Source organism: Nycticebus coucang, chromosome 6, assembly GCF_027406575.1.
Source record: "Nycticebus coucang isolate mNycCou1 chromosome 6, mNycCou1.pri, whole genome shotgun sequence".
Taxonomy (NCBI): domain Eukaryota; kingdom Metazoa; phylum Chordata; class Mammalia; order Primates; family Lorisidae; genus Nycticebus; species Nycticebus coucang.
Window position 1 is genome coordinate 112583837 of NC_069785.1, and position 26859 is coordinate 112610695.

General features: G+C 38.0%; 1 protein-coding gene across 1 annotated transcript in view; it reads right to left on the bottom strand.

Annotated features, from left to right (window-relative positions):
* The window catches only part of C6H11orf65 (chromosome 6 C11orf65 homolog), a 61338-nt gene extending 34691 nt beyond the window's left edge, over positions 1–26647 (bottom strand). Inside the window, exon 1 of the mRNA XM_053593924.1 lies at positions 26567–26647. Within this exon, the coding sequence (XP_053449899.1) occupies positions 26567–26647 (81 nt within the window). The remainder of the gene's footprint in view (positions 1–26566) is intronic.
* Between the last annotated feature and the right edge of the window lie 212 nt (positions 26648–26859).

Genomic DNA, 26859 nt, shown 5'->3' on the forward strand with positions numbered 1-26859 from the left:
GACAAACATATGAAAAAGTTCTCACTGTCATTAATCACCAAGAATCTACAAATTGAAATCACAAAGTTTTCATTGTCAGAATAGTTTTTATTAAAAATTACAAAACTAGGAGGCACCTGTAGCTCAGTGAGTAGGGCTCCAGCCACATACATGGAGGCTGACAGGTTCAAACCCAGCCCGGCAATGGCAACCGCAACCAAAAAATAGCTGGGCATTGTGGTGGGCACCTGTAGTCCCAGCTACTTCAGAGGCTGAGGTAAGAGAATCACTTGAGCCCAAGAGTTTGAGATTTCTGTGAGCTGTGATGCCACAGCTCTCTACCCAGGGTGACAGCTTGAAACTCTGTCTCAAAAAAAAAAAAAAAAAAAAAAATTCCAAACCCAACAGATGCCAGTATAGATGCAGAGTGAACAGAATGCTTACACACTGTTGGTGAACTGAAAATCAGTACCACCTCTATGGAAAACAGTATGGCGATTTCTCAAAGAACTAAAAGTAGACATACCATTTGATCCAACAATCCCACTACTGGGTATCTATTCCAGGAAAAGAAGTCATTTTATTAAAAAGACACTTGCACTCGAGTGTTTATTTCAGCACAATTTGCAATCGCAAAGATGTGGAATAAGCCCAAGTGCTTAACAATTCATGAGTGGATTAATAAAATGTGGTATATGTATATCACAGAGTACTGTTCAGCCATAGGAATAAGTGCCTTTCACAACAATTTGGATAGAACTGCAGACCACTATCCTAAGATAAGTATCTAAAGAATGGAAAAAACGAACATCACACATACTTGCTATTAAATTGGAACTAGCTGGTGAGCACACATGTGGGAAGTAAAGTTTATTGGAAATCAAGCAGAGTGGAAGGGGAAGGAGTAGATGAATGGATATTACTTGGGTGCTGGGCACACTGATAGCCATTGCTCAAGCATTACAAAAACTATCCATGTAACAAAAGCATTTGTAACTCCTTAATATTTTTAAATGAAAGAGAAAAAAAAGAAACCCAGTAAAACAGGGGAGTAAACAAAGCAACTAGGTAACAATCAACATCATGTCATGAACAGAATAGTATCTCACATATCAATATAAACACTGAATTCAGTTTTAATACCCCACTTAAAAGATATGGTTGTGTCTCCAAGAAACTCATTTAACTCACAAAGATTCTAATACCTTCAAGGTAAAGGGGCGGAAAAAAAATAGTCCACATGAATAGAAATCAAAAGTGAACAGCTATATTTATATCAGATAAAATAGACTTTAAATCAACAATGGTAAAAAGAGACAGATACAGGTATTATATGATGGTAAAGGTAGCAATTCAAAAAGAAGATATATCAATCCTAAACATACATGCACCTAACTCAGAAGCTCTCAGATTCATACAACATATTCTACCAATCTAAGCTAGAAAATAAACAGCAACATCATAACATTGACTTTAAAATTTCACTGACAGAACTGGTCATCAAGGCAGAAAATCAACAAGAAATCACAGAACATTTTTACCCTCAAACTTCAGAATGTATATTCTTCTTCTTCTTTTTTTTTTTTTTTTTTTTTTTTGGTTTTTGGCCGGGGCTAGGTTTGAACCCGCCACCTCCGGCATATGGGACCAGCGCCCTACTCCTTGAGCCACAGGTGCCGCCCTGAGAATGTATATTCTTCTTATCAACACTTTGGACATTTTCCAAGACAAATCACATGTTAACCCACAAAACAATTCTCAAAATCATGCTATTTATCTTCTCACATCACAGTGGAATAAATTTGAAATCAATTCTAAGGGGAACACTCAAAATAGCACATAAAACAATGAGCTGCTGAATTATCCTTGGGTCAATGAATAAAATCAATACAGAAATCAAAAGATTTTTAAAATTGAATGACAAAGACAACACAAGCTTCCAAAATCTCTGGGATATAAAGAAAGCAATCCAAAGAGGGAATTTTATAGCTCTAAATGACTGCATCAAAAAAAAAAGATTGCAATTGACAACCTAATATCACACTTCAAAGAACTATACAAAGAACAAACCAAACACAAATCTAGTAGAAGAAAAGAAACACAAGATCATAGAGAACTAAAATGGTATGGAAACCAAAAGTATAAGAAAAAATGTAATGAAAAACAACTTGTTTCTTTGAAAAGATAAACAAAATTGATGGGCCACTAGCTAGATTAAAATAGAAAAGTCCCAAATAAGCTCATGCAGAAAAGAAAAAGAAGACAATACAATGAATACCACAGAAAAAGAGAAAGTATCTGTGACTACTGTAAAAACCTCTATGCACACAACTAGAAAATCTAGAGGAAATAGACAAATTTCTGGAAACACACAGCTTCCCAAGTTTGAATCAGGAAGAATTAGAAATCCTGAACGGACCAATAACAAGTAGCAAGATTGAAATGGTATAAGAAATCTACCAATAACTAAAAAGCCCTGGATCAGACAGGGTCACAGCTGAATTCTACCAGACCTACAAAAAACTAGCACCTATTCTACTGAAACTGTTCCAGAACATTGAGAAAGAAGGAATCCTCCCTAATACATTTTATGAAGCCAGTATCACCTGCATACCAAAGTGGGAAAAGATACAACCAAAACAAAACAAACGAATAAAAAATCTACAGACCAATATCCTTCATGAACATAAATTCAAAAATCTTCAACAAAATACTAGTAAACAGAATCCAATAGCACATCAAAAAGATAATTCACTGTGATCAAGTAGGTTTCATCCCAGGGATACAAGGATGATTCAACATATGCAAATCAGTAAATGTGATTCACCCCATAAACAGAATTTAAAACAAAACTATGTGATCATTTCAATAGATGCAGAAAAAGCATTTGATAAAATCCAACCTCTTTCATGATAAACACCCTCAACAAATGAGCCATAGAAGGAACATATCTCAAAATAATAAAAGCCATATACAACAAACTCGCAGGCATAACAATTAACTCAAGATGGATTAAATACTTAAATGTAAAACCTGATACCATAAAAATTCTAGAAGAGTGTAATCCTAGCACTCTGGGAGGCTGTGGTGGGTGGACCGCCTGAGCTCACAGGTTTGAGACTAGCCTCGGCAAGAGTGAGACCCTATCTCTAAAAATAGCCAGGTGTTGTGACAGGGTTCCATAGTCTCAGCTACTGAGGAGGCTGAGGCAAGAGAATCACTTGAGCCCAAGAGTTTGAGGTTGCTGTGAGCTATGACACCATAGTACTCTACTGGGATGACAAAGTAAGACTCTCTCTCAAAAAAAAAAAAAAAAGAAATCTAGAACAGGCTGACATGGTAGTTAATGCCTGTGATATGAGTGCTTTAGGAGGCTAGGGTGGAAGATCTTTTGGGGGTAGAAGTTGGAGATCAGTCTAGGCAATAACAATACTCCTTTCTATAAACAAACAAACAAACGAACGAATGAATAAAAATTCTGTAAGAAAACATAGAAAAAAACTATTCCAGACATTGGCCGAGGCAAAGAATTTATGTCCTAAGGCCATAGATATAACTATAGCAACAACAAAAACAAATAAATGGGATGTAATTAAACTAAGAAGTTCTGTACAGCAAAGGAAATAACAGAATAAAGACAACCTACAAAATGGGAGAAAATATTTACAAATTATCCATTAGCCTAGCAAAGGGTTAACATCCAGAATCTACAAAGAACTCAAACAAATCAGCAATAAAAACCAACCCCATCAAAAAATTAGCAGAAGACATGAACGGATTCTTTTCAAAAGAAGATAGACAGATGGCCAAAAACCATATGAAATAATGCTCCCTATCATTAACCATCAGGGGAATCCAAATTAAAACCATAATAAGATACTACCTTACCACTGTCAGAATGACCATTATTAAAAAAGTCAAAAAACAGGGTGGCACCTGTGGCTCAAAGTTAGTAAGGCGCTGGCCCCATATGCCGGAGGTGGCGGGTTCAAGCCCAGCCCTGGCCAAAAACTGCAAAAAAAAAAAGTCAAAAAACAATAGAAGTTGGCATGAATATAGCAAAAAGGGAACACTTGTACACTGTTGGTGGGAATGTAAACTATTAAAACCTCTGTAGAAAATGGTTTAGAGATTTCTCAAAGAAATAAAAGTAGACCTACCATTCAATTCAGCAATTCCATTACTGGGTATCTACCTTAAGGAAAAGATGTCATTTTATACAAAAGACATTTTCACCTGAATATTTAGCGCAGCACAATTCACAATTGCAAAGATATGGAAACAAACTAAGTGCTTATCAACCAGTGAGGGAATAAAGAAAATATACTATATTATACATATACCACAGAGTACAATTTAGCCTTAAACAACATAAAATAATGTGTTTTTTAGCAACTTTGATAAAACTGGAGACACTGTCTCAGGAATGGAAAAAAAAAATACCACATATTCTCACTTATAAGTGAGAGCCAAAGATGGGATATATATATGGTCATGCAAAGTATGTTCTCTGCCTTCAATAGAATTAAACTAGAAATCAATAATAGAAAGATAAATAGAAAAGTCCTAAATATTTGGTAACTAAGCAATATGTCGATACTTCTAAATAACCCATGGGCCAAAAAAATTACAATGGAAATTTTAAAATACTTTTTTTTTTTTGTAGAGATAGAGTCTCACTGTACTGCCCTCGGGTAGAGTGCCGTGGCATCACACGGCTCACAGCAACCTCTAACTCTTGGGCTTACGTGATTCTCTTGCCTCAGCCTCCCGAGCAGCTGGGACTACAGGCGCTCGCCACAACGTCCGGCTATTTTTTTGTTGCAGTTTGGCCGGGGCTGGGTTTGAACCCGCCACCCTCGGCATATGGGGCTGGCACCCTACTCACTGAGCCTAACTGAAAGGTATAAAAGTATGATTATCAAAACCTGTGGGGTGCCTTTAAAGAAATGGTTACAGGAACCTAATAGCTTTAAATGCATATACTATAAAAGAATAAAAGTTGAAAATCTAAGATCTAATTTTCAATCTCAGCAATTTTTTTAAAAAATAACAAATCAACACCCCCAAAAAGTTGAAGGAAAAAAAAACCCAACAAAGATAGAAATCAATGAAATAGAAAATAGAGGTAAAATATAGAAAAACTAAAAAGAAAAGGTCAGTTTTTTAAAAAGATTAATTAAAATGGACTGGGTGTGGTAGTTCATGCCTACAGTCTTAGCATTTTGAGAGGCCTATGTGGAAGGATCATTTGAAACCAGGAGTTCAAGGCTGCAGTGAGCTATGATTGCACCATTGTATTTCATCCCGGGCAACAGAGTTAAGACCTTGTCTCTAAAAAAAAAAATAAAAATTAAGTAAAAGATTGATAACTCCCTAGCAGGACAGATTTAGGGAAATGTAGAGAAAGCACGTTAGCAATACCCCAACAGATCTTACGAACATTAAAAGGAGGAGATTATAAACAATTTTATGCCAACACATTTGAGAATTTAAGTGAAACAAATAAATTGTTGGTGCAACTCCACACAAAATAAATAACGCCTACTCGGTCCATTTTGCATTGAACTGAGGGCCCTGAGAGGCCAACACCAGCATGCACGCCACAAAAAGAGACAAGGGTGCAGTAGCTCCCAGAGTTACTAATAGATGTTTACTGCAATCTCAGGCATGAGAAAACACAGTACAGCAGCAAGCTTCAAAGAGAGAGTAAAGGTTAAAAATCAAGTAATTTTTCTTTCAACTGTACTTCTGTCATCCCATAATCTTATCACTACTAATATATAATTTAGGGTTGAGACAGTATGCTGTGTCTAGTGACTTCCGTTTTTAACAATCAGGGCCAGCTATGATTCTTTGCTTATGCTCAGGTCATTCTGTCCATAGCACTTACCTCTTTTAACCTTATCTTGACTCTTTTAACCCCCTCTTTATCCTAAAATTAATACCTTGAAAAAGCCACTTAGCAAAAAAGGGCTCAAAAAGAGAAATATGGATTAGAATAGTCCTATATTATCAGAAAAATGAAATCCATAATTTAAAACATTTCCACAAAGCAAACTCATAGCCCAAATCGCTTTGCTAACATATTTTTCCAAATATTTATAGAAGAAATAATACTAATCATACAAACTTCCAGATAACAAAAAAGAAGGAATATTTTCCAACCACTTTCATAAAGTCAATCCTGGTATAAAAACTTGGCAAGAACATTACAAAAGAAAAGAAAGAAAAGGGTGGCGCCTGTGGCTCAAGGAGTAGGGCGCCAGTCCCATATGCCAGAGGTGGCGGGTTCAAACCCAGCCCTGGCCAATAACCAAAAAAAAAAAAAAAAAAAAAAAGAAATAAAAATTATATTCATGAATAATTATGCAAAAATTCTAAACAAAAGTTAAGTGAATCAAATCCAAGATATATCAAAATAGTAACACATCATGGTAAGGTAATTTATTCCAGTAATGACAAGTTGGTTTAAAATGTGAATATCAATCAGTGTAACTTACCATAAAAGAGAATGAAGAAGCCTATATGATTGACTAGTAGATGCAGTAAAAACATTTGATAAAATTCAACACCTAGACTTTTCATAACAACAAAAATATCAGCAAACTAAGAATAAAGTTAACTTCCCCAAACTAATGATAAGTTTCTACAGAAGACTATAGGTGGGCGGCACCTGTGGCTCAGTGAGTAGAGTGCCAGCCCCATATACTGAGGGTGGGGGGTTCACAACCAGCCCCAGCCAAATTGCAACAAAAAATAGCCGGGCGTTGTGGCGGGTGCCAGTAGTCCCAGTTACTCAGGAGGCTGAGGCAAGAGAATCACCTAAACCCAAGAGCTGGAGGTTGCTGTGAGCTGTGATGCCATGTCACTCTACCGAGGGCAACAAAGTGAGACTTTGTCTGTAAAAAAAAAAAAAAAGACTATAGGTAACACCTTAATGAGTGGTAGAATTTTTTTTTTTTTTTTTTTTTTGTAGAGACAGAGTCTCACTTTATGGCCCTCAGTAGAGTGCCGTGGCGTCACACGGCTCACAGCTACCTCTAACTCCTGGGCTTAAGCGATTCTCCTGCCTCAGCCTCCCGAGTAGCTGGGACTACAGGCGCCCGCCACAACACCCGGCTATTTTTTGGTTGCAGTTTGGCCGGGGCCGGGTTTGAACCCGCCACCCTCGGTATATGGGGCCGGCGCCCTACTCACTGAGCCACAGGTGCCGCCCGAGTGGTAGAATATTATATGCCTACTCTTTATGTTTAGGAAAAAGACAAGAGTATTAATTATTACTATTTCTATTCAATATTTTGCTGGAAGTTCCAGTCAGTTCAATAAAGCAAGAAAAATAGAATGTATAAAATTCACAAACAGGAGATAGAGCAAGATGTGGACTGGACAGATTGTGTTCAGCTGAGCTCTCCCAGAACAAGTGGGGAAAAAGAGAGGACCCAGCCATACCTGGTGCAGGGACCTTACCCAGAATCATAGCTCAGGGAGCATAACAAGGAAGTGGTAAACTGGATACAGTATGATCCAGAGTAATGGAAATCTGATGAATTGGCAAGTGATTGCAACTGGCTGGGATCAGCTGGCCTCCCACAGAGGACTGGAAGGGAGGAAGTCTTTCTGGAGTTTTCAATTATTGGGGGAAGCTGTGTGTTGAGTGAAAAGCTTGGAAGAGTGAGCAGACTTGAACAGTATACAGCAGCCAGATGTGAATGCTGGTTGGAGTGGACTTGCCATAGGGTTGGTGGCTAGTGAGGGAGCCATATTGAGAAGGACTTGGTGGCAGGGGGCTGCCATTGTGGGAAGTCACGAGAAGGTCTTAACAGGGTCTAAGCAGGTCTTAATTCCACCTGCCATGATCAGAACTCCACTCTTGGAACAGGCTGAGGGACTCTTGAATCTCACAGGAACCAGTCAGAGGGTACTGTGAGACTTGCCCCTGAAGGATTCTTGTGAATTTTAAGATCCCAAACCAGCAGGGTCTGAATGCTGAGGAAACAATCAGGAGATAACCAAAGGCAACTAAGTTTGGAATAAGGACCATACAGTTTACTAGCTGTGCTCTCCATCTCCTAAAAAACTACAGCACCACCTGGTGTCCCAGTGACATATTGCAACATATTGTCATCAAGAGCAAGGACTTGTGGGTTTATACCTGCAGTGCATCTTACAAGGGTACATGTGAAACTTAGTAAATGTAGAATATAAATGTCTTAACACAATAACTAAGAAAATGCCAGGAAGCACTATGTTAACCAGTGTGGTGAAAATGTGTCAAACGGTCTATGAAACCAGTGTATGCTGCCCCATAATAGCAAAAAAAAAAAAAGAAAGACTGAGGTGAGAGGATTGCTTGAGCCCAAGAGTTTGAGGTTGCTGTGAGCTACGATAGCATAGCACTCTACTCAGGGTGTTGTAGTGAGACTCTGTCTCAAAAAAAAAAAAAAACCAAAAACCAACCTGCATGTGAATCTATAAGTCTTAAAGTTAAAAGCATAAAAATTAAATTAAAACGAAATTGAAATAAAAAAAGAAAAGAGCAAGGACTTCTGTTTAAAACAAAGGAGGCAGTGAGAAGGGAAAAGGAGAAGGAGGTGAACACAAAGGAAGAACATATGAGGAGGAACCAACAAAAAAATTCAGGCAACATGAAAATCAGAAAAGAAGAACTACCCCAACGGACCATGAGGCAGCTACTGCAGAAGACTCCACCTATAAAGAATTAATGCACTGGGCATAAAAGGAATTTAAAATATGGATGATTAAGAAAATGAAAAGAATGGAGGAGAAAATGTAAAGACAGAACCAAAAGTCAGATGAGAGATATGTAGAATATAGAAAGGATATATGGCAGAGCTTAAGGAAATGAAGGACACAATCAGAGATTGTAAAGATGCAGCGGAAACTATCAAAAATAGGTAAGACCATGGAGAAGAAAGAACCTCAGAGGTAGAAGATAAAGTTTTCGAGTTAGGTAGGCAAAAAGGCAGAAAAGAAGAGAGAGAAAGCAGAGCAGGTTCTTAGAGAACTATGAGACTCCATGAAACATTCAAACATACAAATAATAGGGATTAGTGAAGAGAAAGAAGATTGTCCCAAAGGAAAGGAAGCCCTACTGGAGACTATCATAAAGGAAAACTTCCCAAATCTTACTAAAGACACTGACACACTCCTTTCAGATGGATAGCGAACCTCAGGTCATCTCAATTCAAACAGAGCCTCTCCAAGACACATCGTAATGAACCTGTCCAAACTCAAGATGAAAGAAAAAATCCTGCAAGCAGCCAGGAGTAACCACCAACTGATCTGCAGAGGCAGAGCCATTAGGATGACAGCAGACTTTTCAACTGAAAACTTCCAAGCCAGAAGAGCATGGTTGTCCACCTTCAACATTCTTTTTTTTTTTTTTAAGAGTTTAGTTTTTTATTTTTATTTTCAGATAGAGTCTCACTATGTCACCCTCAGTATAGTGCCATGGCATCACAGCTCACAGCAACCTCAAACTCTTGGGCTCAAGTGATTCTCTTTTCTCAGCTTCTGAAGTAGCTAGGACTACAGGTGTCTGCCACAATATCTGGTTATTTTTCTTGTTGTTCTTGCAGTTGTCATTGTTGTTTAGCAGGCCCAGGCTGGGTTCAAACCTGCCAGCTTTGGTGTACGTGGCTGGTACCCTAACCACTGAGCTATGAGTGCTTAGCCCACCTTCAAAAATTTTAACAAAACAATTTTCAGCCCAGAATTTTGTATTCTGCTAAGTTAAGCTTCCAAATTGATGGAGAAATCAAATCTTTTGTGGTTATACAAGCTCTGAGGGAATTCACTATAAGACCAGTGCTACAAGAAATACTCAGACCTATTCTCAACACTGATCACCACAATGGACTACAAGCAAAGTAAACACCAGAAGCCAAAAGTCAAAACTTAGCTTCCACAATGGCACAAAGGATAAAACTACACAACAGACTTTCACAAAATAAGATCAATACAACTCCATCACATTTAGCAATTCTCTCAATAAATGTCAATGGATTGAATTCACCACTGAAGAGGCATAGGCTGGCTGATTGGATTGAAAAGCACAAGCCATCCATATGCTGTCTCTAGGAGACACACTGCACTTGAAGGACAAATCAAGACTCGGGGTTAAGGGATGGGAAACAGAAGAAAGGAGGGGTTGCAATCTTATTTTCAGATACAAGTGGATTTAAAGCAACTAAGGTTAAGAAAGACAAAGATGGGCACTTTATGCTAGTCAAAGGAACAATACAACAAGAAGACATTTCAATTTTAAATATTTATGCACCCAACTTAAATAACCCCAGATTTATGAAACAGACCTTGATGGATGTGAGCAATATGATATCCCCTAACACCATAATAGTTGGGGACTTTAACATCCCTCTGACAGAATTGGACAGATCTTCTAAACAGAAACTAAACAAAGATACAAAGGACTTAAATGTGACCCTAGAACAAATGGGATTAATAGAGATATATTGAACACACTATTCCAAAGCTAAGGAATATACATTTTTCTTGCCAGCCCATGGTACATACTCCAAAATCGAACACATCCTAGGATATAAATCAAACCTCAATGAAATTAAAAGAATAGAAATTATACATTGTATCTTCTCAGACCACAAGGCAATAAAGATGGAACTCAACTCCAACAAAAACGTTCACCCCCACACAAAGACTTGGAAATTAAATAACCTTATGCTAAATGATAGTTGGGTTCAAGAAGAAATAAAAGAGAAAATCATTAAATTCCTCAAACATAACAACAATGAAGATACAAGTTACCAAAACCTGTGGGATACAGCAAAAGCAGTCCTGAGAGGGAAATTTATTGCACTAGATGTCTACATTTGAAAAACAGAAAAAGAGCACATCAACAAATTCATGAACCATCTCATGAAACTGGAAAAAGAAGAACCATCTAATCCCAAACCCTGTAGAAGAGGAAAAAATAACCAAAATTAGATCAGAGATGAATAAAATTGAAAACAAAAGAATCATTCAGAAAATTAATGACACGAAAAGTTGGTTTTCCAAAAAATAAATAAATAAATAAATAAATAAATAAATAAATAAATAAAATTGATAAACCTTTGGCCAGATTAATTAGAAACAGAAAAGTAAAATCTCTAATCACCTCAATCAGAAAAATAAAGGGGAAATAACAACAGATACCACAGAGATACAAGAGATCATCTCTGAATACTCCATGAACTCTATGCCCCAAAATTTGAGAATGTGGAGGAAATGGATCAATACCTAGAATCATACTCTGTCTCCAGACTTAATCAAGAAGAAACAGATTTCTTGAACAGACTGATTTCAAGAACTGAGAAGGAAGAAACAATAAAAAAAATCTTCCAACAACAACAACAACAATGACAACAACAACAAAAGGCCTGGTCTGGATGGCTTCACACCACAATTCTATCAAACCTTCAAAGAAGTGCTTATTACCATACTGCAGAAATTATTCCAAAAAATTAAGAAGGAAGGAATCTTTTCCAACACATTTTATGAAGCAAACATCACCATGATACCAAAACTAGGAAAAGACCCAACTAAAAAGGAGAATTTCAGACCAATTTCACTAATGAATATAAATGCAAAAATTCTCAATAAAATCCTAGCCAACAGATTACAGCTATACATTAAAAAAATCATTCATCATGATCAAATAGGTTTGATCCCAGGGATACAAAGCTGTTTTAACATACACAAGTCCATAAATGTAATTCACCATATCAACAGAAGCAAAAACAAAAACCATATGATCCTCTCAATAGATCCAGAAAAAGCATCCAATAAAATTCAACATCCTTTTCTAATTAGAACACTGAATAGGTATAGGCATACATTTTTTAAATTGATTGAAGCCATCTATGACAAACCCACAGCTAATAAATATTGTACTGCATGGAGTAAAACTGAAAGCTTTTTCACTTAGAACTGGAACTAGATAAGGCTGTCCTCTATCACCACTACTATTCAACATAGTTCTGGAAGTTCTAGCTATTACAATCAGGCAAGAGAAGGAAATGAAGGACGTCCAAATGGGGGCAGAGGAGGTCAAACGCTCCCTTTTTGCCTACCATATGATCTTATACTTAGAGAACCCCAAAGACTCAACCACAAGACTCCTGGAAGTCATCAAAAGGTATAATGATGTCTCAGGATATAAAATCAATGTCCACAAATCAGTAGCCTTTGTATATGCCAATAACAACTACATTGAGAAGCTAATCAAGGACACAATGCCCTTCACAGCAGCTTCAAACAAAGTGAAATACCTAGGAATATACCTAACAAAAGAGGTGAAGGACCTCTATAAAGAAAATTACAAAACCCTAAGAAAAGAAATAGCAGAAGATATTAACAAATGGAAGAACATCATGGCTGGGAAGAATCAATATTGTTAAAATGTCTATACTTCCCAAAGCAATCTACAGATTCAATGCCATCCCTATTAAAATACCAATATCATACTTTCAATGTTTGTTAAAAAAAAACAAAGCCAGGGGCATCAGCCTACCAGACTTTAGGCTGTACTACAAGGCCAAAGTGATCAAAACAGCATGGTATTGGCACAAAGGTAGAGACATAGACATCTGGAACTGAATGGAAAACCATAAAATGAAATGACCAAACTTTGATAAACCAAACAAGAACATACACTGTGGGAAGGAATCCCTATTCAATAGTTGGTGCTGGGAGTACTGGATAACCACATGCAAAAGACTGAAACTACATCTGCATCTTTCTCCACTCACAAAATTGATTCAAGATTTAAATCTAAGGCATGAAACCATAAAAATACTCAAAAAAACTATGGGGAAAACACCTGACATTATCACACTGGGGAAAGAATTTATGAAGAGGACTTCCATGGCAGGCTTGGCACCTATACCTCAGTGGCTAGGGCGCCAGCCACATACTCTGGGGCTACCAGATTGGAACCCAGCCAGGGCCTACCAAACAACCATGGCAACTACAACAAAAAAATAGCTGGGCAGGGTGGTGCCAGTGGCTCAAAGGAGTAGGGCGCCGGCTCCATATGCTGAACGTGGCAAACCCAGCCCTGGCCAAAAACTGCAAAAAAAAAAAAAATATATATATATATATATTATATATATTAATTAATATATATAAATATAATATAAATTATATTTAAAATTTTATATTATTATAAAATTTAATATAAATTATAATATATAATTTATATATATTATATATATATATATATGTAGGTGGGCATTGTGGGAGGTGCCTGTAGTCTCAGCTACTTGGGAGGCTGAGGCAAGAGAATCACTTAAGGCCAAGATTTTGAGGTTGCTGTGAGCTATGATGCCACAGCACTCTACCAAGTGTGACATAGTGAGACTCTGTCTCAAAAAAAAGAAAAACTTCTGTGGCAATCGCAACAACAACAAAAATAAACAAATGGGACTTAATTAAATTGAATAGCTTCCATACAGCTAAGGAGACAACAACCAAAGCAAATAGACAACTATCAGAATTGGAAAAGATATTTGCTGTTATGAATCAGACAAAAGCTTGATAACTAGGATCTACAGAGAACTCAAATTAATCCATATGAAAAAAGCCAACAATCCCATATATCAATGGGAAAGAGACATGAATAGAAGAATAGAACCTTCTCTAAAGAAGACAGACAAATGCCTAACAAACATATGAATCAGAGAAATCCCTAATCATCCCTAATTATCAGAGAAATACAAATCAAAACCACCCTAAGATAACATCTAACCCCAGTGAGAATGACCAACATCACAAAATCTCAAAACTGCTGATGCTGGTGTGGATGTGGAGAGCAGGGAACACTTTTTACACTACTGGTGAGACTGCAAACTAACACAACCTTTTGGGAAGGAAATATGGAGAACCCTCAAAGAACTCAAACTAGACCTCCCATTTGATCCTTCAATCCCATTACTGGGCATCTACCTAGAAGAAAAAATATCATTTTATCATAAGGACATTTGCACTAGACTGTTTATCACAGCTCAATTTACAATCACCAAGAGGTGGAAACAACCTAAATACCCACCAATCCAGGAATGGATTAACAAGCTATGGTATACATATCCCATGGAATACTATTCAGCCACTCTTAGTAAAGCATCATAAGAATGGAGAAAGAAGAACCACATGTACTCAATTCTAATATGAGGACAACTGATGACCTAGTACACGGTGGGGGTAGGAGAAGAGGGAAGCAGAGTGAAGGAGGGAGGGGAGTAGGGCATCACAGTGTGTGACATACCTCATGGAGGCGGGACATAGTTAAAATAAGGACTTTACCTAACAAATACAGTGTAACCTGGTTCTCTGCACCCTCAACGAATCCACTGAGGCAGAGGGTGCAGAGATATTTATTTATTTATTATTTTATTTAATAATTAATTAAATTAATAATAATTTATTATTATTAAAATAATAAATAAATAAATATCACACTAAAACAAATTCATAAACAAAAAAAAAACTGTCATCATTCACAGATAACAAGATTAAGTAGAAAAATCCAAAGGCATTCTATTAAAAAGCAGTTGTAACCATAAAAATAAATTATACTTCCAAAAAATTGAAAAAGATAATTAGGAAATAAAATCTAAAAATAATACCACTTACAGTAGTGCCAAAAAAGTCAAATACTATGTATCTAGAAATCAAATCAAAGATGTATAAGATTCTATACTGTAAACTATAAATTATAGAGAGAAATTTAGGTCTAAATAAATGAAAAAAATACACTATCCTTCAATATAAGAAGTACAGCAATGAATTCAATTCAATTCTCCCTAAGTTAATCTATTAATTCATTGTAACCCCAATTATAATATCAACAGAAATTTTTAAAAATTTTGATAGGTTGATTTTAATATTTATTTATTTTTTAGTGATAAAATAGGATTTTATTAGACAGAAAAGAATACAGAAGGAGTAAAAAGTACCAGAGCTTCTGGCAAAGGGGAAGATTCAAGTCAGAAGTCTTCCACATGGGTCCTTTTTAGGGATATATATTAACAAATGAATAAATGCAGTCCCTCTGCTTAGGGCAAGGTCATTAGATCTTTGAAGTTTTTTTCTGAGGGAAGGGATTAGGGTGTGTGCTCCCTATTCAAGGTAGAACCACCCGCAAAACGTTTCAGGCTGCTTTATTCATAATCTTGCTAGAGCCCAGAGGATGTAGCCTGGAAAGGGCAGCCTGTTTGTGCCTAGAGATGGGGGTCTGATTTCTGAGCTCACCTGCAGCTAAGGAATGGGGGGTACCTGTCCAGCCCGAGTGGAGGAATCCTGTATCAATCCTCCCTCTCCTAATAGAAGCTCTAACTGACATTAGGGGAAAAGGGGCACTGACTGCTCCAAACTGCTTTCTGCTGAAGATGGACAGTGATTAAGAGGGGCAGTTAGAGTTTCCTCAGAGAAGGGTGATCCAGGGTTCATGGTAAGTGGAAATCTGGGTTGATCCCTCTAGCTTGGGACAAAATGTCAGGGTATCTCTTCATGAAAATGCCCAGGCCTAGGAAACTGGGGTCCCTTGCCCAGCCTTGAATGGGGATATCAATAGTAGGGGGAAGTAAGGGTTTCTCTGGAAAAAGGGTAATCCAGGGGTCCACAACAGAACCAGGTCATGGCCTGGAACCCTTTTCACTATTTCTGGTCTGATGACATCATCGCTAGGAGACCTAAATCTGATTAGTACAACATCTGACTGCCAAAGATTGCCTTTTCGATTTAAAAGTCCAGTAAGGTTATAAGAAGTATAAACAATTAGGTCTCTTCCCAAAGTTAGCTTAAATGCCTCTGGGGTTAAAAGAGCTGCAGCTGCTATAACCCACAGACAGTGTGGCCATTCCTTGCCATGATATCTTTCTTTACTAAGATAATCTACAGGTTGTAAAACTGGACCCTTGTGTTAGGTCAAGACTAGGGCAATTCCAGTCTTCTCTGTATCTGTAACATACAGAGTAAATTTTTGTCTGGTAGGAACACTTAAAGCAGGAGCCTGTAAAAGAGCATTTTTCAGCTGTTGGAATGCCTTATCTACCTCCAGTTCACTTTTTTTTTTTTCATATTTTTAATTAAAGAATAGAGTGGTCTATATATTTCACCATATACAGGAATCCACAGTCTGCAAAAGCCTGTAATTCCTAAGAAGTTTCAATCAAAAGTGACAGAGTTGCTCAAAGCTCTCTTACCCTATGAAAGTTGGAGATCCAAATAGTGCACTTCAGGCACACATAATTTGGCTTTAGCCTTGGAAATCTTGTACCCACAATCATCTAGAAAGTTTAATAGAGCTTGGGTAGCTTTGTGGCATGCCTGTGCATCTGGTGCTCCCAAGAGAATGTCATCTACATACTGAATAAGAGCTGCTGTGGGATATGAGAAATGACTCAAGTCTTAGGCTAAGGCTCATCCACAAGTGAGGCTGTCCCTAAATCCTTGAGGTAATTTAAATGAGTTAAGCATATTTTGCTCTTCCCACCTGCCCCTCAGTAGCCCATACTTCTGGGTTAATTTCTGTCTCTAATAAGGGAAGGCACAGTACAGGTTCTTTGTCCTATATTCATATAAATGGTTATTCCCACTTTAGTTAGGACATCCTTCCCCAAAAGGGGGATAGGACTTCAGGTATGATTAGGAAGGAAGGTGTGAGAGAACAGCCAGTTGCCCCAATTGCAGCTTCAAGGCTGAGAGAAGAATTTGGTAACTGGCTTTCCAGACACCCTCTGTATACAGATTTGGGGGAATAGAGGACCAGGTTTGGAAGAGTACAGAAAGGTTGCTCCAGTGTCCAGAAGAACTTCTGTCTCCTGGGCTTCCAGTATGAGGCAGACCCAGGGCTCTTTAGGGGTGATGACACAAGCTGGAGCCACGAGAAAGTGCCCCAGGCACCTTCAGTCCAGTTCAGGGGCTGATGGGGTCACTGTCCCAGGAGGCCTTTGCCTCTGGAGACAGGCTTCCACTGCCTTCCAGTGGTCACCCTTGCATTCTGGACAGGGGCCCCGTGGCTTCCTTGACAGGCAGTGCTGCCAGGGGCAATCTCTCTTGAAGTAGCCAGTCTGATCACATTGGAAGCACTTGTTCTTAGCTCCTCTGGCTTCCCTCATCCCTTAAATGGTGCCCATTTGTTGGAGTGCCATTACTACAGCTGCTTTCTTTTCTTCCTCCTGGTCTCAATTATAAAAAAACACTATGGCCATTTTAAGAAGATTCTCCAGGTTATGATTAGGTCCAATTTCTGGAGTTTTCTCTAATGTCTGGGCCACTTGAATGATGAAGTTATCTTTTAAAATAATTTGCCCCTCTAAGGAGTCAGGTGTCAACTGAGTGTTTTCTCATCGCCTCCCTAAGCTGCTTAAGAAAGGCTGAGGGACTTTCATTTTGCTCCTGGTAAATAGTGGACAACTTAGAATAATTCTTTTTTTTTTTTTTATTAAATCATAGCTGTGTACATCAATATGATCATGGGGCATCATACACTTGTTTCATAGAATATTTGACACATTTTCATCTCATTAGTTGACATAGCCCTCCTGGCATCATCCTAGTTACTTTGTCAAGACATTTACATTCCACATTTGCCAAGGCTCACATGTACCTTTGTAAGATGCACCACATGTGTGATCCTTTCAATCCCCCTCCCTCTACCCACATCCCGCCTCCCTCCCCAAGCTTTCCCCCTTCCCCCTGTTCTTAGGTTGAAACTTGGTTATAGCTTCATGTAAAGGTCCTAAGTTAGTTTCATAGTAGGGGTGAATACATTGGATATTTTTTCTTCCATGCTTGAGACACTTTACTGAGAAGAATATGTTCCAGCTCCATCCATGTAAACATGAAGGAGGTGAGGTCTCCATCTTTCTTTAAGGCTGCATAGTATTCCATGGTGTACATATACCACAATTTATTAATCCATTTGTGGATCGATGGGCACTTGGGTTTCTTCCATGACTTAGCAATTATGAATAGGGCTGCAATAAAGATTTTGGTACATATATCTTTGTTATGATGTGGTTTTTGGTCTTCTGGGTATATGCCAACTTAGAATAATTCATAGGATTTTTCTTGGATCAACATAAACCTTCCAGGGTACATGTTAGAAAATGTTTATACCACCAGTCACCTTGTTTCTCAGGGTCCCATTTGGGATCCTCAAAAGGAACTGCCTGTCTTCCTATGGGGTATCTGTCCCCTTCCTCAGAGGACATGCTGCAATCAGTGGTTGACATGAACCACAAATCACCACACTTTCTAGTCTCATCCAAGACTTCATTTTCCTCATTCAAAGTTAATGTTCTAGTAGTAGCATTACATCTCTCCAAGAGAGGTCAAAACTCTGTCCTAACCCTGGGAGAACATCCGTATAGCTATCTGGGTCATCAGAAAACTTTCCTACATCAACCTTAATTTGTTTTAAATCTGCCAGAGAAATGAAGTAAATACTTGTGCATTTCCCCCTCTCACCACCTTGACCAAGGGACACAAAGAAGAATACAATTGCTTTCTGGAGGTCCCAACAGGATGAGAAGAAACTCTTGGAGGTTTTCTAAAGGCACAGAGGGAGGTGCAGGAGAAGTAGATGGTGGGTTTGAACTAGTGGTGGCAGAGTCTCTCTCAGGAATCCCTGGCCATTTAGGCAAGTTACAACAGCCAGGAGAGGTGACTCTATCTGATAGGTTTTACACAGTTGGGAGTTGTCTCTGAGGAAAAAAAACAAAAAACCTCGCACCTAGGTAATTCAGACCATTTACCATTTTGTTTACCATAATTTACAGTCCTCTCTGGTGGTTACTGTTCAACACTGGAAAGTTGATACTAAGGCCAGGCTTGGGTGCAGAAGAAAACCATACATTCTTTTTTCAGTGTCTGGGGATTGAACATGTCTCAAGACTTCAGAATACAGCCCAGTGGAGTGTTCCTGCAGCACTGGCCAAAAAATTAGGTACCCAGGAGCCACAGTGGTCCCACCTGATGAAAGTTCTCTTGGCCGGGTGGCACCTGTGGCTCAAAGGAGTAGGGCGCTGGCCCCATATGCTGGAGGTGGAGGGTTCAAACCCAGCCTTGGCCAAAAAACTGCAAAAAAAAAAAAAAAAAGAATATTTCAGAAAGTTCTTTTGGCAAGAGAACATGTTACCCTTTCTCTTACAGAAAGAATGTTACCCATCTGTGGGAAAGAAGAAACGTCCAGTGTTTAATCAAACCCACCCTTTGTTCCTGGATTGTCAACGTGTCCTCTGACCAACCCAGAAAGGCTTCCAGTCAAACAAAAGGCAGCATCCTTCTAATGCTTGGGGAAGAATCCCTGATGAGAGTGGCCTCCTCAGCCCTTGCGCTTGTCTGGAGTTAGCCAGAATTAGCAATGTAGTGCTTTGTACCTGTGGGCTCTCCTGTGCTTATTACTTGCCAGCAGCACAGCCTGAGAAGTCAAGTATCTGGGAGCCTAGTCCCACATGACGCAAGTTCTGTCCCTTTCTGCACCTGCCATTGACTATATATCTGTCAATCAAAGTGGGGATGAGCCCCAAGAAAACTGGTGTGTGGTGCTTGCAAGGGTAACCCTTTACAATTTTTACAAGCTTTTTCTAAATCACAGTAACAAAGGAAATAGGCTTTTTATCATGGGCAGGTCTTAAATGCTATGTTTTCCACCTTCTTTTCCTCCCCCAAAGTTAGCAAAGCAACAATTAAACTCCATAAAAAATCAGCATTGAGACATACTTTAAAATTTTTACATTAGAATTGGTTACAACTAGCCGAAGTCTTAGAGAAACCTAGAATGACTTTGAACCTTTCCATTTACACTAATGACCAGGAAAAAAATTAAATACCCAGGGTCATTTTCTTTGCCTTTCTTTTTTTTCTTTTAAAGAAGAGACTGAACTGTAGCCTAGGATTTAGGGCCATTCTTTCCTGGGGGAGATGGGGTGCCCCAGGCTCCTGGTCACCAAGAAAAGCCACGTTTGGGAATCATTTTGCCCTATGTTTGGAGCCAACTTCTTGGTCTCTGTTAACATAGTTCAGCTTTTTTTTCAAATATGCAGAAAAGCAAATTGAATTTAATTTTGCAATGAAAGGCAATGAAAAGGACTTTTTTGAAACATGCTTATAACATCTGAAAAATACCAGAGCCAGTACAAACTTAATTAAATATATAAAACAAACCTTTACCAACACTAAAACAAATTATACAAACTACAAGAAGAGAGAGGGAAAGTGGCAGGGGCCCATAAAGATAAGTAGAGGTTTGGGACCAAGGAAGACATGAGCAGATAGTAAATGAGCTGGGAGACCATGTTTTTCAGAAGGCCCTCCAATGCTATTGCTCAGGATCCCAGGACCTCTGGGTGCTACTTCTGTTTTGCTTGGCTCTCAACCAGAGAAAAGGAATCAATGCAGAATTGGTTCAGAAGCCTACTAACTTTCCTTTCCATTTCTTTCTTTTGGAGCCAAGGGGAATTAGAAAATTCGTTCCCCAAAAGCCTCTCACCCATGACCTGGAGGTCAGCAGCCACACTATGGCACTTTTAGGGGTTGACAGGCATCTGAATTATTTGTCTCCACTATTACAATTATAGAGAAAAACAAAACAAAGGTAAGTGGTCCCATTGCTTACCACAGATCTTCAACCCAAGATGACGGCCCTAAAATGTACTGGAATTTCTTCTTCATAGGTCCTTGATCTCGGGAATTCAAAGAATGAACCCACGGACCACAAATCAGTGGAAAGATAGGATTTTATTAAACAGAAAGGAATATAGAAGGAGTAAAAAGTACCAGAGCTTCTGGCAAAGGGGAAGACCCAAGTTGGAAGTCTTCTTGATTTTAATATTTATATGAAAATGCAAAAACCCTAGAATAGCTATGATAATCCTGAAGAATAAAATTATAGGTCTATACTATCATACTTATAGAAAACTACAGTAAAAACAATCTGGTGTTGGCTGCAATATAGACACACTAATGCAAAAGAATAGAGAATACAGAAATACACCACATATATGATCACATGATTTAAATAGTGGCACCCCCACAATATATTGTGGTAAGGTTAGTATTTTTAATAAAACGACTTGATAAGTTGAATATCCACAAGAAAAAAAACTTTGTACCTGTCAATTTACACAAAGTTAATTTGAGGCCGGGCTCAGTGGCTCATATCTGTAAACCTAGCACTCTGGGAGGCCAAGGCAGGTGGATTGCTTGAGCTCAGGAATTCAAGACTAGGCTGAGCAAGAGTAAGACCTGGTATCTACTAAAAATAGAAAAACTAGCCAGGCATTATGGTGGGCACCTGTAGTCCCAGTTATTGGGGAAGCTTGAGCCCAACAGATTGAAGTTGGTGTGAGCTACGATGATGCCAGAGCACTCTACCCAAAATGACACTGTCTAAAAAAGAAAAAAATAATAATAATTTGAGATAGATACTAAATCTCAATTTGAAACTAAAACAATTTTCTAGGAAAAACATAAGGAAAATACTTTCTGACTTTGAGTTTCACAAATATTTCTTAAAGAGGACACAGAAAACACTAACCATAAAACCCCAACAAATTAAACTTTATTAAAATTAAAGACTTCTTGGGCTGTGCCTGTGGCTCAGTGGGTAGGGCGTCGGCCCCATATACCAAGGGTGGCCGGTTCAAACCTGGCCCCAGCCAAACTGCCACAACAAAAAATAGCCAGGTGTTGTGGCAGGCACTTGAGGCAAGAGAATTGCCTAAGCCCAAGAGCTGGAGGTTGTTGTGAGTTGTGATGCCACAGCATTCTACCCTGGGCGATAAAGTGAGACTCTGTCTCTAAAAAAAAATTAAAGACTTCTCTTTATTAAAAACACCTTGGAGAGTGATAAAGTCAGCCTGGAAGAAGATATGCAACACATATAGTACTCAATAAAGATATTAAGATATATGAAGAACTGTTCCACATGAATATTTATAATGTAATAGTACAGGTAATAGAACTTAGGGGTTTGGAAAAGGAGAGAAGAGGTGAAGAAAAGGGTAGAAATCATACATAATGGGGAGTCAGATGTGTCCATGTCAGCCAAACAGAACAAGAATATTTAAATATTCTTTAAAGTAATAAAGTAACCTATAGAGGAACTAAAATGGTAACAACACTATATGATACTGGGAGGGAAGATACAGAGGCTAAGAAACTAAATTCTCAATTATCACTTCTAAAGTTGATAAAAAGTAATTATACAATCATATTATTTAGAAGCATGGAAATAACTACTAGATCTTCAACAAAAAATAGTTAAAAGTGGTTGCCTTTACACGGCGGGTGGAGAAGAATCAGATGGGGTGAAAGACTTGCTTTTTATTATAAATTCTTCTATGTTACCATATTTTACCATATATAATGTGTACTTATGTTTTTTCCCCAAACTTTTGGGAAAAAAATTATTTCTTTTAATTTTTAATTCAAATTTTTATTTGCTTATATTTAGGTACTTGTTTTTTGCATTATAGAGGAATTTTAGAATTTATATTTTAACATATTATAGTACAAGAAATTTTATGTAATAAATAATTATAAAACACAAGAACAGATACAAAGTGCAAGAAATTTTAAGTACTGGTAACAAATTTACGATATTTATGCATCATAAAAGGCCAAGAGCTCTTCATCACTGTCAATATCAGAAGTACTATCATTTTCAATTTCTACATTACCAGGGTCTTCTGAAGAGTCACTTTCCTCATCATGATAAATTTCATTGTCCTCAGTTCCATCTATAGGATTTTTTAATTGCCTCACTTTTTAAATGATTTCACAACCACTTTCTTCTTGACACTGTTCCATCACTGTAGGATCTAATCACAAACTAGGCAATGGATGGTTTCTTGATTCTGCCTGTATGTGCCTAAAGTATACAATGTCCCTCTACGTTGGCCAAAATTGCTTTTGTTGTAAGTTCATCAGAAGTTCAACAAAACCAGTTACAGGGTGGCGCCTGTGGCTCAGTTGGTAAGGTGCTGGCCCCATATACCGAGGGTGGCGGGTTCAAACCCGGCCCCGGCCAAACTGCAACCAAAAAAAAAATAGCCGGGCATTGTGGTGGGCACCTGTAGTCCCAGCTACTCGGGAGGCTGAGGCAAGAGAATCGCTTAAGCCCAGGAGTTGGAGGTTGCTGTGAGCTGTGTGAGGCCATGGCACTCTACCGAGGGCCATAAAGTGAGACTCTGTCTCTACAAAAAAAAAATTAAAAAAAAAAAACCAGTTACAATATTCCAGGGTATTATTTTGCATGCAGATATCATTATTTTTTTAACACATAAGCATAAATAAAAAAATTAAAAACATTTATGTAGGTATGGAATTAGTATTACCCATGTATAATGTACATCCTTATTTTTCCCTCAATAATTTAGACAAAAAAATTGTTCATTATACGCAGCCAAATATAGTATTTTCTTATTAAAGAAGTACACATACTATTTTGATAAAAATATTTAATTTTTTTAAAACACTGCATTTACATTACTATGACTATGTAAATATGAAAAAATCTAAAACATTTAGCCAAGCAATGTGCTAAAAGTATGCTTCCTTTATTAGAAGTCAACCTCTGTGTCATTTGAAATATACTGTATCTAAAATCAAGATCAAATATATTCTCTTTGCATCATAGGAAATTTAAATGTTTTATATTTGAAGGCTTTCATAATTAGCTCTTTTTCAGAGTTTCTGATAGATCCTTCCTTTTCTTTTTGAGACAGAGTCTCACTCTATTGCCCTTGTTACAGTGCAGTGGCATCATCACAGCTCACTGAAACCTTAAAGTCCTGGGCCCAAGTGATCCTCCTACCTCAGCCACCCAAGTAGCTGGGACTGCAGGTATGCAGGTATGCATGACTAGCTAACTTTTTAATTTTTAGTAGAGACAGAGTCTTACTTTTGCTCAGGCTGTTCTCAAACTCCCAACATCAAGCAAATCTTCCTGCCTCGGTCTTCTAAAGTGCTAGGATTACAGGCATGAGACACCTTGCCTACTCCCTTTCTTTTTGCTTTTACATCACCGGTTTGCCAGTGATGGAAAAGTCTGGTGACCTTATATATTCATTAGTACTTATGAATGAAGATTTATGTCAATTTTGGGGGGGAGCTAGTATGAATATCCTACTTTTTTTGGCTGGAGTGCAGTGGTGCAATCATAGCTCAATAGTTCATTGCAACCTTGAACTCCTTGGCTCCAGTGATACTCTGGCCTCATCCTCCCTAGTAGCTGGGACCACAGGCATGTGCTAACTCTCCTGGCTAATCTTTCTATTTTTTTGTAGAGACAGGATCTTGTTATGTTGCTCAGGCTGGTCTTGAACTCCTGGTCTCAATCAATCCTCCTGCCTTGTCCTCCCAAATCCTGTGCTTTAGTGTGACTCTCCTGTTTCTCAGTGTTCTCACTCATGAATGAGAAGATTGTTTGGGGGCTTTGTGACATGAGTGGAATAAGTTAACCAGCAGGCTTTCTTTAATGGGTATGGCCAAGTAGCTGGCTCAGGGTGTCCCTCAAATATGAAAATTTAGAGGGTCTTACTGTGAAGTGCCAAGTGCTTTCCCAGATCATTCATTCCATTTTCCCTGTTTCTTTTTTAAATATATAAGCTTTCATGTTTTTTGGTTTTGGTTTTTGCCTACCAGTATATCTAGCAGCATATTTTTCGTTTTTCTTTTTTTTTTCTTTTTTTGCAACTGTCAAAGAGAAGTAGCAGCTTTTTGACTATCAGTAAATATCCATCTACCTGTAGCTCTAGGTCTGGAAGTGACAGTGGAGATAACTGATGCAGCTGTTACATGTACAAATCTTCAATTAGGCCCCGAGCCTTCCAACCTCCTTCCAGTCCTTTCAAATTGCTAACTTCAAATTCATATTCTTTCTGGGGTTCCATTGATAAACTAGTTCCCATGAGGGAGCCCCCCCCAGGTGTGTCTAGGCAAGTATTTCTACACAGTTTTGTCTAATAGATGCTACCAGATATTTTTGGTTTTCCAGAAATTAGATAAAATTGTTATCTGCTCATCAACTCCCCTCTCTGTTATAGATTAACATTTTATATATTGTTGTTTCAGTGGGCTCCTGTAGAAATAAAAGGCAAAAACATGTGCTCATGCTATCAATACACACATATACACACATACTCTTGTTTATATGAATGGCTTATCTGCTGACACTTCTTTAAAGACAAAAAGGCATTGTAAAATACCTAGCACAGTGGCAGAAATATAATAGGCATTCAAACTTGGATGTAGAAAAAAAGAACTTGCAAATGACAGAAAAGCTTAAGCAGTCTGGATGATGAGTATGATGAAAGAAACCAATCAAGGAAGAGTAGGTTCCAAAAGAAAATTAACTGGGTACAGTAGCACACACCTATAGTCCCAGATACTTAGGGGCTGACACAGGATGATAGCTTGAGCCCAGGAATTTAAGACTAGTCTGGGCAACACAATAAGACCCCTGTCTCAGAAAAACATTCTTATTTTAGTATTAGAAATCAATATAGTTTTGCCTCAGCATAGGTTTTTATGGCATGTAGAGGCAAAAGAGGCAAATAATGGAAGCTATTTTGCAATATTTAATTAACTGGTACAAAGGTGGTCTTGTGTGCTAGAAACAGCTGTATCACTTCACACACAACTGCCAGGCACAGAGTACTACTGCTATCAGACAGAAAAGAATTAAGTCATTTTAGCTACTGGCTCTCAGCCAATCCAGTAAGTCAACTTGGAATATTCCTTACAGCCATGAGGCCAGCTCTACCCATATAAGAGCATGGTAAGTGACTATTAAATTACCCCCAGATACAGGGTATTAAGAAAATTCAAACTCGGGGCGGAGCCTGTGGCTCAGTGAGTAGGGCGCCGGCCCCATATGCGGAGGGTGGCGGGTTCAAACCCAGCCCCCGCCAAACTGCAACAAAAAAATAGCCGGGCGTTGTGGTAGGCGCCTGTAGTCCCAGCTACTCGGGAGGCTGAGGCAAGAGAATCGCATAAGCCCAAGAGTTAGAGGTTGCTGTGAGCCGTGTGACGCCACCGCACTCTACCTGAGGGCGGTACAGTGAGACTCTGTCTCTACAAAAAAAAAAGAAAAAGAAAATTCAAACTCCTCAAGAGTAGGTACTCAACAAATATTTAAGGAGGGAATATATTCCTAACACCTGTTCACAGACCTGATTTCTAAGTAAAGAAATAAAGTGTTTAGAGGTGAAAGTCAAATAAGCCCCTTAGTGATACTCTAATTGACAGCAGCCTTAGCAAAATGCCTGGCCAAGACTAGGGGTTCAATAATATTTATGATTGTATTAATTATAATTTGAATCACAATCCAAATTACAATTAATTATTCCATTAGTTATTATTCCAATTAATTATTCCATTACACTGCTTGTAAAGTGAATGGTGGAACAAACTTCTATAAATATACTAAAAACTATTAAATTGTATAATTTATAGTAAAAACCACTAAACTGTTTACTTTAAACAGGTGAAATTTTTTGCTATGTAAATTGTATCTCAAACTGCTAAATAAACTCACAAGGAAATTTTTCCAGGCCTGCTGAATGACTCTGGCAGCTTTATCCCCATTTGTAAATTCTGATACCTGTTTCTCAGGCATTTGAAATTTCTAAAAGAAAATAAGAAAAAAGGGCACATTTAAAATTATTTTATGTGCTCTGTTACAAAACTTATCACTATAACTCAGTGAAAATTAGAGTTGTATAAATGAAATAATGAAAATAAAATTTGGTATCAAAATAAAAATAAAATAGACATCTATTATTGATTGCTTAATATGTTCCAATTTGTTTATTTTTTTCTAATTCCAGT